The sequence below is a fragment of the Pelophylax lessonae genome (genome assembly GCF_965119305.1).
Source record: "Pelophylax lessonae genome assembly, chromosome: 2".
NCBI classification, from domain to species: domain Eukaryota; kingdom Metazoa; phylum Chordata; class Amphibia; order Anura; family Ranidae; genus Pelophylax; species Pelophylax lessonae.
In genome coordinates, this window is record NC_138769.1 from 386047695 (window position 1) to 386066625 (window position 18931).

General features: G+C 41.7%; 1 protein-coding gene across 1 annotated transcript; it reads left to right on the forward strand.

Moving 5' to 3' along the window:
* Positions 1-814: 814 nt before the first annotated feature.
* Positions 815-17571, forward strand: LOC309546687 (uroplakin-3b-like; the record flags this gene model as incomplete). Its single annotated transcript, XM_082246402.1, has 6 exons — positions 815-893; positions 5925-6074; positions 8919-9144; positions 13962-14038; positions 15061-15190; positions 17523-17571. The coding sequence occupies 6 exons, from the start codon at positions 815-817 to the stop codon at positions 17569-17571; spliced, it is 711 nt and encodes a 236-aa protein (XP_082102528.1).
* Positions 17572-18931: the final 1360 nt, after the last annotated feature.

Here is an 18931-nt window from a genome sequence, read left to right on the forward strand (position 1 = left end):
CTGGCACCCTGAGGTGGGTGGCTGAGGCCAGGGCCTGTGGGTGGCTGGCTGGCACTGTGAGCACCGTGACTGGAATGCAGCTGGCTGCACATGAGGCTGTCCGAGGCGTGGGAGGCAGTCTTAGAAGGCAGAACGTGTGCAGCGCGTCAGTGAAATGATGTAACGTATGCGCCACGCAGGCGTGGGAGGCGGTCTTACAATGCAGAATATGTGCAGCGCAACATGCGCAATGACGTCATGAAAATATCGGCAATATCGGTAACTTCAGAGGCCGATACCGATATATCGGAGAAAGTGCATATCGGCCCCCGATATATCGGTGTTGCCGATAATCGATCGATCCCTATCTAAAACCCTACTGTTTACTAGTACAGTAAAGATAAATCCTAAACCCTAGTGTGTCTTGCTGCTTTAAAGATTAATCCTAAACCCTGTTGTGTACTACCCACACTGAGGATGTTTTCCATCCATGGTACATAAGTAGTGCAGCTGTATACTCTAAGTTAGTGATTTTGAAATGTGAGTATTAAAAGAATCCAGTGATGCTTTGGTGATAAGTCATCTACAGTGAGCCTTGTAGTAAAAGAATAATTATTAGACTCTCGCAAAGGAAGGCAGGAAAACTGGTACAAACATGCCCAGAATGTATTTTTACAAGGTTTTAATTACTCGAAAATTCCTGGAGGGGAAAGCCTTGACCTTAATTTGGGACAGAAAATATTTTTATTTGAGCCAGAAAGTTTATATCAACTGGGAACGGGAAGAAAATGTTATGTTTGTGATTAGCTAGGAACATTGCTATATCACAAAGAAGATGCGGTCCTGTGTACCAGTGATGAGGTCCCTGGCAGTTCTACTTTTTATTTGTGTAACCTCCCTGAATGCACAAACCCGTAAGTGCAATTTCATATTTGTATTTCATATCTATCTATCTATCTATCTATCTATCTATCTATCTATCTATCTATCTATCTATCTATCTATCTATCTATCTATCTATCTATCTATCTATCTATCTATCTATCTATCTATCTATCTATCTATCTATCTATCTACCCGTCCGTTCTTCTATCTATCTATCTATCTATCTATCTATCTATCTATCTATCTATCTATCTATCTATCTATCTATCTATCTATCTATCTATCTATCTATCTATCTATCTACCCGTCCGTTCTTCCATCTATCTATCTATCTATCTATCTATCTATCTATCTATCTATCTATCTATCTATCTATCTATCTATCTATCTATCTATCTATCTAGATCAAGATTACCGGATAATTATCATCACGTTGGCAAATAATGCAATAATTCATATCTAGACGAACACACACACACACAGGTTGGTCGTCTTGCAAATCATGTGCCTGTGACGCTTGACACTTAGGGATTCATTTACTAAAACTGGAGAGTTTAAAATCTAGTGCAGATGTGCATGATAGCCAATCAGCTTCTAACTTCGGCTTGTTCATATAAGCTTTGACAAAAAAAACTTGGAAGCTGATTGGTTTCTATGCAGAGCTACACTCTCCAGTTTTAGTAAATCAACCACTTATAGTTATAAAAATCTGCTCTACAGCATGTACAGAGTAGTACACAGGTGTTTTCAAACATTGACTGCTTTCTCTGGAAGTTAAAAGTCATCTAAAGCAGTCACTCTACCTACAAATATAGCACAGACATACCTGTATTGTATACTGGTGCAGCACTCCTTACTCATGTGTGGACTGAACTCAAGGGATTACTTAGCCTATGGTGGGGTAAAAGTACAGTTGGGGGCTTGTCACTGTGATCTTTTTAGAAATGGTATATGCTCACTCAACTCTGGAGAAAAGCCAGCCTCAGAATACTCAAAAATTGGTAAAGATAGAATAGTAGTATCTTGTGGTGTCTATAACCTCTGCCACGTGCTAATTGTGAGCCTTTAAAGTAGAATGCCAGGTTAGATCTAATTATGCCTAAAAAGTGTCCCGACACCCTTGTAACTCCTATTTTAAATTCGCTGTAGAAGGAAGATGCTTACACTTGCCTATTCTCAGGGTGCTCCTGTCTGGTCACCTGATCTCCCCAGCAGATGGCTTCAGTGGAGAAGAGGGACAGCCAACAATGGATGCCCCATAGAAACCCTAGGAGTGACGTCACCCTCGTCCTCTCCCCTGAAGCCAGCAGCTAGGGAGATCATGTGACCAGATCGGAGCACCCTAAGAACGGGTAAGTATAAGCATCTTCCTTATACAGGGTAGTTAGAATACAAAGGTAGGAGTTAAAAGGTGTTTGGGAGCCATTTCAAACATAGTTAGGTCTGGACTGGACTTCTACTTTTGGCCTAGACCAGCAATTTGTAATTATGGACCTTTAAGAACAGGCAAGTAGGTTGCAATGATTCTATAAGAGCAGTCACTGTCTGTAGGTAAAGGTCAAATGGAAATTCCTCTTTTGCTAAGTAAATCCTAGGTTTTTGATTCAATGCGAACAGTCATAGGTATCTTTATCGAGGAGCATTGAGAACTCTATGCAATGTCCACCGGCAACAGCTTATGTCCAGCTCTTCAGGACACTCTGCAGAACAGAAGCCTAATGCCCCGTACACACGTTCCGATTATCGTACAATAATCGTACGACTAAAGTTTCGTAATTGTTGTATGTTACTAAAATCGAAAGCAACTCTGCGTACAAACCATCCGACTTTCTTCATACGATTCATTGACCAAGTGTATTTTTCATAGCTACGTAACGGAAGTGATGTATATACGTCTGAGCCCTGCAGATTATTTTACTGTTTCCGATCATGCGTGGTATTTGTCGATCGACTTTTAGCGTACGAATACTGTACTGACGAAACGATTATCGTTCGAGAAGATGTCGTACGACAGAAGTTTTCCTGTTTGTCCCTTCGGATTTTGTTGGACCAACTGTCATGATCGGCTGTCGAAAGCTGTGTACTAACGATCAGATTATCGTGAGACCAGGTCGAAAGCGAGTTTTGTCGTACGATAATCGGAACGTGTGTACGGGGCATTATCCTAAGGGAGGGTCGTTTCCCCCCAAGCTGCTGTGTCTTGGAGGTTCAAAGTTACAGTAGAAAACATGGCAAAACACATGCAGAAACCCAATAAATAAATTAGGCACCTTCCTACACAGTAAGTTACTGACCAAAAATGAATATGCAGATTAAACAGCAGTATGGTCTTAACAAGGTCCTTTAGCTGTTTAAAAAGAAAAGCACTGCACATTTATAAAGTGTTGTTTACAAATTCGGAGGAGAGTCCCAATGCATAACCTATAAAAGCCATGAGATTGTCTTCTCCTCGGATAAAGGAGTTTTCTTTACAATGCTAAAGAATAGAACTAACAGTTATGATGACTTTTAAGGTGCTACAATAAAAATTTCCACAAACATAATTTGTATATTTCCTATTCACATTCGCATTATTGTAGTAATAAAATGCAAAATTGGCCATACATGACATTAGCTTACTAGTCAAGCCCATTTTAATAGAACATGATTTTATAACTACATTTTTTAATAAAGAAAGTACTATTACTGTAAAAGATTATGTCTGTGGAAATTGTCATTGTGGTGCAACAACGAAACTGCTGGCCCAGTTAACTTTTTTTTTTTTTTTTGTAGGATCTTTAATGTTATAGTGTATTTCCACTTTTTGCAGCCAAAATGGAATAGTATCTGCTTTATATTTGTTACATCATTCCATTCAAATAGTGTAACTATTTAAAATTATTTTAAAATTGCCACTTACCTTTTTACATGTGTTTTGCTTGCTTAATAATCTCCATTTATGAAATGTTAAGGGCTAGTGAGTTATGCTTACCATAACTAACTATGCCTGTACTGTGCTGGCAGATTTCATTATTAGTTGTAGTCTAGATGCGTACACTTTCTGCACTAAGAAAGAGGTAAAGATCTCAAGGCTTAGGTGGTACATTGTATGTTAATGCCATTAAAAATAAAAACACCCTTATTCTGTCCCTTAATTGCACATTGCAAGCTATTCTAAACAATTGAAGCTGCCTATAGTGCCCTATGTATTCAACTGTTCCAAAGAAACAACTTGGAAATTAAGAAATATTTTAAATGTATGTTTTATAACATATAGTGGGGGTTTCTCAAATTTGAGTTCAAAAGTGGAAATACACTTAAAGGTTTATGTAAACCCTAACAATGAGCATCTCTTGATCTGCCAAATATGCCTGTCAGGGACCAGATCTGACCCTACAATCTCTGCAGTGTCTGGCTGTAGCTCTTCTCACTTTGCCACCTGAAATGCTGGACAGTTCCCTCTCTGATCCTTTGGACAATATTGCCTTGTCTCTTATTTCTGGTGAAACTTGAACTCTTTGCTCCTTCAATTAACTTACTAATTTACAGTAAGCCATGTCTCTGCACTTCCTGTTTGCCAAATTATTGTGCTCTCTCCAGCCAATATCTTGTTCCTTTACATGCCTGCAGCTGTCCATATCGTCAGTTCCACTCGTTGCCAACCTTTGGCTTGCTCCATGACTATGCTTCAGCTTGATTCCAACCTGCAAGCACTAGTTACCAACCTTTGGCTTGTTTATTGACTATGCTTCTGCTTGATCCCTACCTGCTATATCTGCTACTAGACCCCGACTTGCACACCTCCAGGTGGGGTGATCCTGAGGACTAAGACCTGGTACTAACACACAGCAAAATCATCTCCACCACCAGGATCTCTGGTGAATACCAGTTAGTGCTTAGATTCCAAACCTTGGGAGAGCCTGTGTCATATCGGCCAGGGTGACCTGCTTATTTACTTTTACTGCTGGTCGGTGGGAGCCTCTCTACTGTTATAGCTACTGGTCTCCAAACCTGACACGTAACTGTGACAATACCATTGGAATCACTTTGTTATATCTATTTGATAAATGCAAAAAATACCTGTTAAGGCACTGATGAGGAGGCACTGATGGGATGGCACTGATGATGAGACACTAATATGCAGTACTGATGGGCACTGATAGGCGGCACTGATATGCAGCACTGATGGGCACTGATATGTGGCACTGATAGGTAGCACTGATATGCAGCATTGATAGGCACTGATAGGCGGCACGGATGGGCACTGATAGGTGGCACTAATGAGCACTAATAGGCGGCACTGATAGGCGACACTGATGGGCGTTGATAGGCGACACTGATGGGCACTAATAGGCGCCACTGATGGGCAATGATGGGCACTGGTGGGCGGCACTGATAAATGGCAATGATGGGCACTGGTGGGTGGCACTGATAAATGGCAATGATGGGCAGCACTGATAAGGAGGGCACTAACAGGCTCCCTGAGCACTGATTGGCATCCCTGGTGGCATGGGCAGGCATCCCTGGTGGCCATGGGTGGGCAATCCCTGATGTCTGCACTGGTAATCAATGCTCTGATTACCAGCACAGATCTCCCCCTGTCAGGAGAGCCGCCGATTGGCTCTCCTCTACTCGCACTCGTACCTGTCAGGCGCGAACTGAGGAAAGCCAATCAACGGCACTTCCCATTTACTATGTGACCAGCTGTGATTGGACACAGCTGATCACATGGTAAAGAGCCTACGTCATAGGAGTGACACACCGCACCACCAATCGCTGCTCTGCGCGCCCCCCATTTTATTATATGACAGTCGGGAAGTGGTTAAGCCTGTTCATAGATCAATTTCTTATGAACGGGAACAGCCAAAGATGGATCGATATTTGGCCGGCCCCTGCAGAACTGGCCGAATTTCAATCTGTCTGGAGCCAGCTTGAGCTTTCGCACCGATCTGACAGCTAGCTGCTGCTGTGTGATAGTGTTGCTAATGTTTCCACATTTGTTAAATTTAAACATAGAATATACTAAAATAAAATAGATTTTTAGATATCCATGTCACATTTACTCTTATTTTTCTATGTAGTTATCAACTGTCCACCTGCCCTTCTTGGATCCAGCATACCTGGACGTCTCACAGCTACGGGATTTGCATTGCAACAGTTCTGCTGTGCAGCTGCAGTTTCTGGCGTTAACCCTACTGACAACGTTGTGGCAATCGTGGCTTTGGCATCTGGTAAGCAAAGTATAGAAAACTGCAATAACTTGTTATCTTGGTATTCACACTGCTCATTGCTGTAATGTGGTAATGAAGAAAACATGCATTACTGCATTGTTATGCCATTCATTTTGAACATCAACGCAACGCACTAAAGCATGCAGCAATACATTGCACTGCATTGTGGTACGTTGTGTGGTGTTGCCTCACAAAAAAGAGTCATGTGCAATTTTAACCTCTTCATGCCAACATAACATAAATATGCAGCCCCAATAGACTGGGTTTTTTTCCGTGGGGCTACAAATTTGCGTATCTCCCTTTGTGCTGGGAGCGCGCCCCACGCCGCTCCCAGCACAAAAACCAAGGTCTCGCTGCAAACCCCGGGCCCCGTACTAACGATTGAGACCTGGAACACCGACTCTGATCGGCTATCACAGTGATCAGTCATTGTGAAGCCCGCCCCTGTGTTTTCTTTCTCTGTGAATGGAGGAGAGCAATAAATCATATCCCTGTCTCTCTGTGTAAAATGTTTTTATTAAATAATATTAATAATAAAAAAAAAATACCTAGATCAAGGTTTGATCTAGGTCAGTGCCAGGGTTAGTTTTTAGGTCAAGGTCAGGATCAATATTCAGGGTCAGTATTTTTTTTTTTTGGGCAGGATTTAAAAAAAAAAAATAGTATTCATGTCAGTTAGTGTCAGTGTGTTTTAGGTAGGATAAGAAAAAGCAAAATGCGCACTTTAGATTTTTGGCTGTACTACGGGTACATACAACTAACGTGCACATATGTGGTATTGTCAGAAGCAGGAGAATTTCATTTTCGGTTGTTCTTTGGTGGAAGTTTATGGTAGTACCAAGAAATATACAGCTAAATTTTTCTATTTTTTTTTTTTTTTTTACTATTTTGGGATTAGGAGAAGGCAGTAGCACAGAGGACAGCAGTTAGCAGCAGCACAAGCCCAGAAAAGTCCAACAGTCACATCAAAGTCCAAGTGCACCAGCACTAGGTTATGGTAGTACCAAGAAATATACAGCTACATTTTTCAATATTATTTTTTTTACTATTTTTGGAGTAGGAGAAGGCAGTAGCACAGAGGACAGAAGTTAGCAGCACAAGCCTAGAAAAGTCCAAAAGTCACATCCAAGTCCAAGTGCACCAGTAGCAGCATCCACTGCAGAAGGATTAGAACTTAGAAGGCAGAGAAGGAGGCCCGAAAAGACACCATAAGCTTAGTTTTGTCAGTGTTTCTTCTATTCTGCATTGATTTTGCATAGTGCTATCCTAGGACAGTCACTATTTATGGTTTATTAGGGCTCTTTCAGACATCCCATTAGTGCCGTCCTACATGCAGAGCCACTGGCAGATACATATGCCTCTACCACGGAACTGTGTGCAAGCAGCCCAAGAAATGGATGCACAAGCAGTCCTAACCCAGGCACAATTGCATGTCAAAGTTCAAAAATTGGGCAGGAGCTGGTGTGCAGATTTCAACACAGAGGCTCCGCATTTGGACCCATGCCAGTGCCATGTGTGCATCCACTTTTATGGGTTGCCTGCACACAGCTCCAAGAAGGATGCACAGAAGACAGCACTAAACAGCCGTCTGAATGAGCTCTTATTGTTTACTGAGGTGGAAAACACATATCTGGAAAGCAGGAAACCCCCTAAGAGTTTTCCCCAAAGCACCCCCCCCCCCCATGTTAAGGGCATGTGGCTTGGTATGGTGTTAAAAAAAAAAAATTTGACCTGGTATTGATTGGGGGGCGGGGGGGTGGGGTTCTGAGTTTTCTATTGCCTACATTTCAGCTCTCAGCAGGGAAGCCCACTGACAGCTGATGAGTCATCGCTTATTAGCCACTTGCCGACCACAGCCACCGTACTTATACTGCGGCAGGTCGGCTCTGTCCCGTGAAACGACATACCTGTACGTCGTTTTGCGGGGAAAGCTAGTGGGGAAAGCCAATCCGCTCCCCATGGAGACAGAACAGCAGTCTGCCGAAGTGAACACGGCAGACCTCTATTCTGTCAGTGATGATTCCTTGAAATTCATTGAGTTTCATTTTGTTTATTAGTTTGCTAACGAATTCCAAATTTTCAGAACGATTCAAATTCGGATTGGTCGAAAAATGATCGACTGATTCTAATTCTGTGTGAAGAATAGCTGGTTGTTAAGGAGCGGGCCGGGAAGCCAGCTGCCACGTCTATTCCCTGTGTTAATCACTGACAGAATAGCGGTCTGCTGTGTTTACTTCGGCAGACTGCTGTTCTGTCTCCACGGGGATCGGATTTTTGCTTCCTTGCTTTTCAATTACTATTCTATCTCTCCTACCTTCCATTACTACTGCTATTACTACAGGGTGGCTACACAGATTTATTAAAAAGATATAAAAGCCCTGGATTTAGAGCCGGTTCACACTGAGGCGATCCGACTTTGGGGGGGCGACCTGTGAAGTCGCGTGCACCGCGACTTCGGCGCGACTTGCAGAGACTACACATAATGGTAGTCTATGCAAGTCGCTCCCAGGTCGCCCCAAAGTAGTACAGGACCCTTTTTCTTGTGTCGGACCCTTTTTCTTGTGTCTTGTGGCTACTTGTGTCGCTCCTATTAGAACGGGTCCTGTACTACTCAATGGACCGCGACCTACCGCGTCTTGTCAGGCTGACAAGTTGCGCTAGTCTGAATGGGCTCTTAATCCCAGTAACAGCAAAGGCAACAGGAAGTAGCTGGTCGCTGCTTTTGAAATGTCACAGGAATATTTTAAAACTCTATATTTCAAAATAATTGATATATATCTTCCTAATGCAATTAAAAATATGATATATTCTATTGTTTCCATATTGTTTCACTTTTTTTTTCAGCTGTTCCAAATATCGATCTATCTACTATAAGCATCACAAACCCAGCACTGTATTTCAATTTGTCTGCCAATGGTTATTATGCTGCTTTAAGTGGAACTGTTGCAGGTTTCTGCAATGGACTCTTATCTCCATTTGGAGCAGTACCTATTGGGAATTCATTTTTCTGCCTTCAAACTGGGTACATACCCTTCTGCAATGGTCCTTTGCTTCCAGGAGTCTCATACAGGTAGGTTTTATCTTTACTAAAATATATGTATGAGCCTAACACAAATGTGTAGACCATGTAATAGCACCTATACCAATAGGCATGGTTAGATTTATACTTTCTGTTGAACCTAGGTCAACTTATTTTTTAATTTTTACCAAGTGGATAGGGCATAGGTAAAACAGACCATTAGTACTATTTATTTGTACAAAATAAATGTGCTGCTTAGGGATGGGTGTCTCCATTAGATGGTGGAATCCTACTTGAAATTCACAAAACCAGAACTTAGCAGAGAACACAAAAAGAGTAAGGGGAACTGGGATCTCCCCATGGGACATATTTACCGAAGCAAAACCTAATTTTTAAAGATACTGGACAGCAGAGAGCATCAGGGAGGGCATTCAAAGTCACATAGATGGGAACAGGTGCCATTGAAATCAGTGAGCTTTGACTTGTCATGTGACTTTGTGTGTCGACAGTCACATAACAAGTCACACTAGTGGAAACAGAGCTTTAGTCCACATTTCCACTACTGCGATTTATAGTGTGACTTTGATACAACTTTACACTCTCTGGATCAAAGTCGTATCAACAGTTGCATCAAAGTAGTGCAGGTACCTTTTCAAAGTGGCATAGATGGGAACGGGTGCCAATGAAATCAATGAGCTGTGACTTGTCATGCGACTTTGTGTGTCCAAAGTCAAATGACAAGTCGCACTACTGGAAACTGAGCTTTAGTCTACGTTTCCACTACTGCGATTTAGAGTGTGACTAAGTCACATCAAAAGTTGCATCAAAGCAGTGCAGGTACTTTTTTAAGGTCGCTGATTTTCACAGTTGCATAGATGAGAACGGGCACCATTGATAAGTCGCTCTGGTGGAAATGTAGACTTAGTGTGGTTGCCTGTACTATGATGATTGTAGACTGTGAGCTGAGACCCCCGAGTACTTCCAGCTACACTGACTGTCCCCCCTGTGAATAGGTGCAAATGAAATCAATGAGCTGTGACTCGTCATGCCACTTTGTGTGTCCAAAGTCGCATGACAAGTGGAAATGGAGCTTTAGTCTACGTTTCCACTATTTCGATTTAGAGTGCGACTTTGATCCAACTTTACACTCTCTAGATCAAAGTTGCATCAAAAGTTGCACCAAAGTAGTGCAGGTACCTTTTCAAAATCACATAAATGGGAACAGGTGCCACTGAAATCAATAGGCTGTAACATGTTATGCGACTTTGTGTGTTCAAATTCGAATGACAAGTCACACTAGTGGAAATGGAGCTTTAGTCTACATTTCCACTATTGCAATTTGGAGTGTGAATTTGGTGAAACTTTGATCCAACTTTACACTCTCTAGATCAAAATCACATCAAAAATTGCATCAAAGTAGTGCAGGTACTTTTTTAAGGTCGCTGATTTTCACAGCTGCATAGATGAGAACGGGTGCCATTGATAAGTCGCTCTGGTGGAAATGTAGACTTAGTGTGGTTGCCTGTACTATAATGATTGTAGACTGTGAGCTGAGACCTCCGAGCACTACCAGCTACACTGACAGTCCCCCCTGTGTCCAGCTTCCTTCTCCTATGGGAGTGTTCTTTCAAAGCCCAGCACAGCTATAAAGTATATGTGCACCTCCCCTCCCCCACACCCCCAGCACAGCTATACTGTATATGTGCACCTCCTCCCCTTAGGGGGAAAATTAGGATGTACAAGTTATCCTTACTGATTAGAGAACACTGGGCGGGAACTTATGATTAGCTCCTCCCATTCTTTATACACCCACTGGCTACAACAGTGTCCCTCCCTGGAAGTGATGTCACTGGCTTTCAGTAACCACACCCACTTGCTGTCCTTGGACTCTGCAGGAAGAGGAATTGAAGTCATGTGACAGCACTGAAAACTACAGAATCCTGGTAAAAAAAACTGGGATTTTTTTTCATTTTGACACATAAGGCTGAACTCCGCTCACAATAATGATTGCAGGGGAGAATTTAGGGTATTAGGATTTACTTCCACTTTAACTGAGAGACAACAGTCAGAAATACAGTGGTTGTGCACTGCAACTCCAAAGGGCAGCAAGCATCAACATGCTGCAAAAAAAAAGTTACACCATAGCTAATCCCAAATCTGGAGGTCTGAGTCCAACTTTGTACAAGCTCTTTGCACTGCAACCCCTTCCATATAATCTAGTGGAAATTTGTTTTTAGTTTTACTTATGTTTCATTTGTTTAGTTTTTGCATTTCCACTTTTTAAGTATATTTTTTTTAATTTAGTTTTTTTTTTCTGTATTGTTTGGTATTGATGCCGTAGTTGGGTAAAAAACGAGACAAAGGACCCCCTTGCACTGCAAGGGGCATTCCTGCAGACTCTGATGCAAATGGAAAAGCCAGGAACTCTGATGTGGGGGGCTCTGGTGACCAAAGGCGACCTTCTGCAGAGTGAATACACCAAGGTAAGGGGGGGTTACTGAAATAAGGGGGAACCTTTAATCAGTGCCCCCCTTACCTTACTGTATTCACTCCCCACTTACATCAGTGACACTCCCCCCCCCCCCCCCCCCCCCACACACACACACACACACACACACACACACACATTGGCCTTGCGGTGCTGTTACTGACCTTGTCTCAGGTGCAACATTCTCTGGTTTCAGGTGGCTCTGGTTTCATCGTATATTCTCCTATCCACAGTCCACACACATCTGACTCCTCCCGTGACCCCTGTCCCTGCGGTGCTCCCACTCTTAACTCCTCTTCAGGCTCCCCCTCAAAAACTGCAGACAAGATACAGGACAAGAGATAGTCAGAGATTGCAGACAGGATACAAGAGATGGTCAGAGACTGCAGACATGATACAAGAGATGGTCAGAGATTGCAGACATGGTACAAGAGATGGTCAGAGATTGTGGACATGATACAAGAGATGGTCAGAGACTGCAGACATGATACAAGAGATGGTCAGAGACTGCAGACATGATATAAGAGATGGTCAGAGATTGTGGACATGATACAAGAGATGGTCAGAGATTGCAGACATGGTACAAGAGATGGTCAGAGATTGTGGACATGATACAAGAGATAGTCAGGTACTGCAGACACGATACAAGAGATAATCAGAGACTGCAGACATGATATAAGAGATGGCCAGAGATTGTGGGCATGATACAAGAGATGGTCAGAGACTGTGGACATGATACAAGAGGTAGTCAGAGACTGCAGACATGATACAAGAGATGGTCAGAGACTGCAGACATGATACAAGAGATTGTTAGAGATTGTGTACATAATACAAGAGATGGTCAGAGATTGTGGACATGATACAAGAGGTGTTTAGAGACTGCGGACATGATACAAGAGATGGTCAGAGACTGCAGACATGATACAAGAGATGGTCAGAGACTGCAGACATGATACAAGAGATGGTCAGAGACTGCAGACATGATACAAGAGATTGTTAGAGATTGTGTACATAATACAAGAGATGGTCAGAGATTGTGGACATGATACAAGAGGTGTTTAGAGACTGCGGACATGATACAAGAGATAGTCAGAGACTGCAGACATGATACAAGAGATGGTCAGAGACTGAAGACATGATACAAGAGATGGTCAGAAATTGCAAACATGATACAAGAGATGGTCAGAGATTGTGGACACGATACAAGAGAAAGTCAGAGACTGCAGACATGATATAAGAGATAGTTAGAGATTGTGAACATGATACAAGAGATGGTCAGAGATTGCAGACATGATACAAGAGGTGTAAAGAGACTGCAGACATGATACAAGAGATAGTCAGAGACTGCAGACATGATACAAGAGACAGATAGAGATTGTGGACATGATATAAGAGATGGTCAGAGATTGTGGACATAATACAAGAGATGGTCATAGATTAACCCCCCATCCATCTTCTGCATTGGTTGTCATGACATTGAAAGTTAACCCCCACCTGCATTGGTGGCCATGGCAATGAAAGTAAACTCGGCATCCCCCACTCCTGCATTGGTGGTAATGGCAGTAAAAGTTAACCCCATACTCAATCCCAGCCACTTATCCCATTGGTGATCACTTACCTGATCACAGGATGATGCATCACTCTCTCTCTCTTCAGGCCAAGACTTTGTTTGCATTTTGGATAGAAATAACTCCATGCAGAGAACAATCTTCCTTTCAGTGTCGGGTGCTGTAACACAGAGAGCATTCCAGCACCTGGAACCTGCTGCCACCCTGCATTTTGGGCACCAGGGATACTACTACAATGGTCCCCACAGCTCAGACCTCGGCACGTACAGTAGGTTGGGTTAAAAAAACAGGATGTACAGGCAGGTCCGGAACAGTTGACAACTACGGTGGTCCAGTTGGCATTGGATAACAGCTGAAAAGAATGTAGGATGGGGTACACTACTGGAGTTAGTGATACCACCACATTTTTATCCAGTGGTGACAGCACAATTACCTATTTCTCACTGGCCACATCTTCCAACTTCTTGGAACCAGAAGCCCCCAAACACCCATAGCATATGCAACATCCTAAGTCAAGCAGTGCATTGCTGTGTAGAAGAGTGTATGGGAAAGGAGTCAGAGTTGCTGGCAATTCTCGAGACCCATGCTGAGGAATGGCTGACCCCAAGGTCATGTGTGACAAGGGTACCAACCTGCTGGCTGCCTTTTTATATATATAGTAATACAGCCTTTCTGGTAACCTTACAGACAGCTACAAAAGATGGCTCTGTCAAGTGGAAGTGGCATTGGCCCTAGAACTATGCAGACACAATCAAATCAAAGGTCAATTAATGATTACACTCATTTTGTATTTTTTTTTCTATGTTTTAAAGGGTCGCTTTGCTAGTATATCGTAATGGCGTACTTACTTATATAACTCCATGGTCAGATGTAATTACTCCTAGAAACCGTGAGTAATTTTACTTCTTCATTGAATAAATAACTGTATGTTTCTTAATCTCCAGATATTAGTAATATACAATGAAGATATTAAAGTGATTGTATATGCGAAATTTATTTTAAGTTAAAATAACAAACATGTTATACTTACCTGGTCTGTGCAATGGTTTTGCACAGAGCAACCCCAATTCTCCTCTATTCGGATCCTCCAGTGGCACTCCTGGCCCCTTCTCCCACTGAGTGCCACCATAGCAAGCCGCTTGCTATGGTGGCACTTGTGCATTCCCGCTCCCAAGCTCTACTCTGTGTATCCAAAGATTTTACAGCTATTTCCAATGGGGACACTTGTTCCACTGGCAAATGGCGGTCCCCGGGTTACAAACATCTGACTTACAAACGACTCCTACTTACAAACAGAGGGAGACAACAGGAAGTGAGGAGAAATCTACCCCTAGGAAGGGAAATTCACTCGAGTTCTCATGGGAAAAAAGTGTGTCCACTGAAGCTTTATCACTAATCCTTGTTTCCACAACAACACAAAATGTTTAAAATCCAGTTGTCATAGGGACAGAAAGTGAGGGGAAATCTTCTGAACAGGGGTACAGACAGTAAAACAAATGGTACAGTGGTGTTAACCCCTCCCTATGCTATCCAAAAAAATTAAAAATTATTATTTTGGCTGGAGCTACACTTAAAAAATGTACCTGTTCCGACTTACATACAAATTCAACTTAAGAACAAACCTACAGTCCCTATCGTGTTTGTAACCTGGGGACCGGTTGTATATAGATTTTAAAAACGCACAGTTTCTTTTCTACACGTTTTTCTTTTTTTTTTAACACGAAAAAAAAATGTTATTGTAATTTTTTTCATTCTATATTCCTAACATGCAAAGAATAGGCATGTTTTTGCTATTGTGGAATTGTGGATGCTATTTACTGATCATCTCTATCTGCAGATTCCAAGTGAAATAAATCCAGGTAATGGCACTGTGGCAGAAACAATTAATGAAGTTCACGTTTTGTCTTGCAGCACGGGATTTTCATACCATTGATCCCTATCCTAGTTCACGCAGTGCTGGCATGATCGCTATTTCAACAATCCTCCCACTGCTCACAATTGCACTACTAGCCATTTTTGTTCTCGTCTTATTCTTGAGATGGTAAGTTTTGTCACTACATTTTAAATCTATACAGAATTTATTGTAGTACTTCAAAAGCCAACAGACTCTTTTACAATTTATTGCTATTAACCACTTAAGCCCCGGAAGATTTTACCCCCTTCCTGACCAGGGCGTATTTTGCGATTCGGCACTGCGTGATTTTAACGGACAATTGCGCGGTCATGCAACGCTGTACCTAAATGAATTTGACGTCCTTTTTTTCCCACAAACAGAGATTTCTTTTGGTGGTATTTGATCACCTGTGCGATTTTTTGATCATGTGTTATAAACAAAAAAAGAGCGCCAATTTTGCAAAAATAACAATATTTTTCACATTTTTTTATATGAAATCCCCCCCCCCCCCCAAATGTAAAAATCTAAATTTTTTAACATTTTTGGCCAATTTGTTTTCTGCTACATATGCTTGGTAAAAAAAATCACAATAAGCGTATTTTGATTGGTTTGTGCAAAAGTTATTGCGTTTACTAACTAAGGGAAAGATTTTTGTCATTTTTATTGTTTTTTTTTTTTAACGAGTAATGGCGGCGATTTGTGATTTTTTTTTAGCAGGACTGCGACATTGCGGCGGACAGATCGGACCCTTGACTGACATTTTTGAAACTTTTGGGGGTACAAGTGACATTACTACAGTAATCAGTGCTATATATATATGCACTGTTACTGTAAAAATGACACTGGCAGGGAAGAGGTTAACTTTATTGGGGAAGGAGGGGTTAAGTATGTCCTTAGGGGCGTGTTTCTAACTGTGATTGGACATGGCTACTGGTGTAAGAACAGAGATCAACAGTCCTACATAGTAGAACCGTATGATCTCCATTTTTACACAGGGGAGAATGACAGGCGGCTTTGTTTACATTAGCTGCCTGCCTTTCTCCCTTCACGGCGGACTACCGCGAGTGACCGGCGGTCACACGCGCGGACTCGTTAGGGAACGAGCCGGGGTGGGAGCACACCTTCGGGGGCGCGCGCTTGCCCGCTATTGGCTCACAGGCTAGTGATGTACCGATACGTCACTTTGCCTGGCCGGGGCTGACCGACGCAGTATATGTACTTGCGGCGGTCGGCAAGCGGTTAATAACATATCTAGCACATTATATTTGATAGCGTAGACAGGTTTCTACAGGATCGAGTGGACAGGGAGATTATTGTGTATAGATCACTAGGCTCCATGTTCTGTGTCATCATCATACATTTCTGTACCAGGTTTGTCCATTGTCTCTACCTGCCATACTCTCTACTTTTTAATGTCTAGAAGATGACCCTGTCTTCCTATCTGATTCTACTTTTCTAGAGCATAGAAATATAATAACCCTGTAAATGGTTGACTCGTTGTACCTTCTCTCTCCTGTAGAATAGCAAACAGTAAAATAAAAAAATAAAAAAAAGAATATTAGAATATTTATTGTAAGCTCCTCTGAGCAGGGCCCTCTAAATCCTCTTGTATTTTATTGTATTTTATATGTACTGTCTCCCTCTAATATTGTAAAGTGCTGCATAAATTGCTGGCACTATAGAAATCCTTATTAATAATAATAATAATATTTAGACAACAGGCAAAAGGGATGGTAAAGGATGGCCCTGTCTACATGACTTACAAAGACCACCAGCAGTTCACCAGCCTAAGTAGCATAAAGTGGTACTTAACTTGATAAGAGTAAGAATAGAGAACTGCAGCGCTGATGTCATAAGTAAAAAGTGCTTGATTTTATCTAATGGGTTGCCAATTTTCTTGCATATTGATCACTGGCAAGCTATATTGAAAGTTCTGCAGAACAGTAATTACAGAGAAATAAGGATCCTTCCAATCCCTAGACGTTAATGTTAACAGGTGAAGACTTTAAAACACACTGCAGTGACTTATTCATCTTTTAAAAGCCACTTCCCACCGAAGATTACTGATGCACATTGGTCAATGGGGATGGTAAGCTTAGGAACGTACCTTAAAAACCAAGCAGGAGATTATGACATTTATTGAAATGCCCAGATGGAATCCAGTTTTATTATTCTGCGGATGGACCCACAAATTCTAGTGTTAGTCATAACTGTCAGCATTTTTTATTTGCTTCAACTACTTTTTTTTTGTGGCCAAGGTGGGAATATTGTAGCATGTAAATACATTAGCAGGCATTTACAGATGAACATCTAAAACTGTTTCAAGTATATAGCAGTAATAAAACTGTAGGGAACAACAAAGCGGCGACAGAAGGCAGTAGAGATATTTCAAAATACATTTATTATTTTTGCACAATATGAAGTAAAAAGATCTTGCGAATAAATAAAAATCACAGTAAATATCTTTGTTTTCTTTTAGCTGCTGCCATAGATTTGTACCAAAGCGATGTCAACAGGACTGTGAATAATTCGGATAACGTTTTGCTGCCATCAGTGTGAAAATATCATTATTTTATCTTTAATTGTTTCTGTCATATATTTTACCAAATATTGTTGTAATTATTACCTATAGTCTGCATGTTATATTTAAATATGTAATATTTGTATATTGTTAGCTGACTGTCAATTATATATAATATGTATTTATAAAAGCAAAACTCTTTACACTTGGATAGTCAGTTTATTGCCATCTGTGTCTCATTAGGGAGATTTACCTTCATGCCCTTTCCTGGAGAGTCAACAGGAAGAGAAAGGATATCTTTCCAATGTGAGGGATATTCACTCTAAGACTGTTGTCATGGGTAAAAGTGTTCCCGTTGGAATATTTTCCCTCATTCTGGTGGCAACTCCAAATTTTCAAATACCTTCACTTTCTTTCCAGTGACACTGGAGATCAGGACAATTAGAGAGGGTAAGTGCCGGTTCACACTGAAGCGGCACGACTTCGGGGGCGACCTGTGAAGTCGCGTGCACCGTGACTTCGGCGCGACTTGCACGGACTTCACAGAATGAATGTCTATGCAAGTCGCTCCAGGTCGCCCCGAAGTAGTGCAGGAACCTTTTTCTAAGTCGGAGCTACTTGTGTCGCTCCTATTAGAACGGTTCCCGTACCACACAACGGACCGCGACGGACCGCGACTTGTTGGGCTGACAAGTCACCTGACCTGACCTGAACCGGCACTAAGTCTTCCTGATTAGGACACAAACAGCAATAAAATCCTGACATTGGTTCTATTTCCTCTCCACTGTATCCAATTAAAAAAAAATGTTTCTTTTGTTAAATTTTAATTTTTTGTCTAGTGCACAATAAGAAATGGCATGTTTTCTATAGCAATTATAATTAACTGTATTTGGCAACTGCAAGATCCCACACAGTCCTCTCCATCTCTGTCATTATAATGTTTTCTGTTTGACTCAAATAACTATGACATGAAGTAAGGGGAAAGTACCCCAATGGGGATACAGACAGTAAATAAGACTCTAATGGGGGTTCCAACCCTCCCTCACTTTATCCAGAACCAGAAAAATGTTATGGCTGATTTGCACTTTAGATGTCCCCTGAAAGCAATATACTGTAAACTTTAGAACATTCATCTTAGGTCTAGAAGGTTAGAAGAAGGTCATTTGCAGGTCAAATGCACCTGTCATAGAATTCTGAGTAATCTCAGAACCATCTCACACCAATGTCAAACCAATGCCATTGACACAAGCCCTTAAGGGCTAACTCTGGGCTTACTACTTACTATATTTCAAGTTGTCTTTAAACTGGTCATGTGATAAGTGAGGTGCTTTTTGGATCTTCTCCTGGCAGTGGCTTGTCCTCCATGC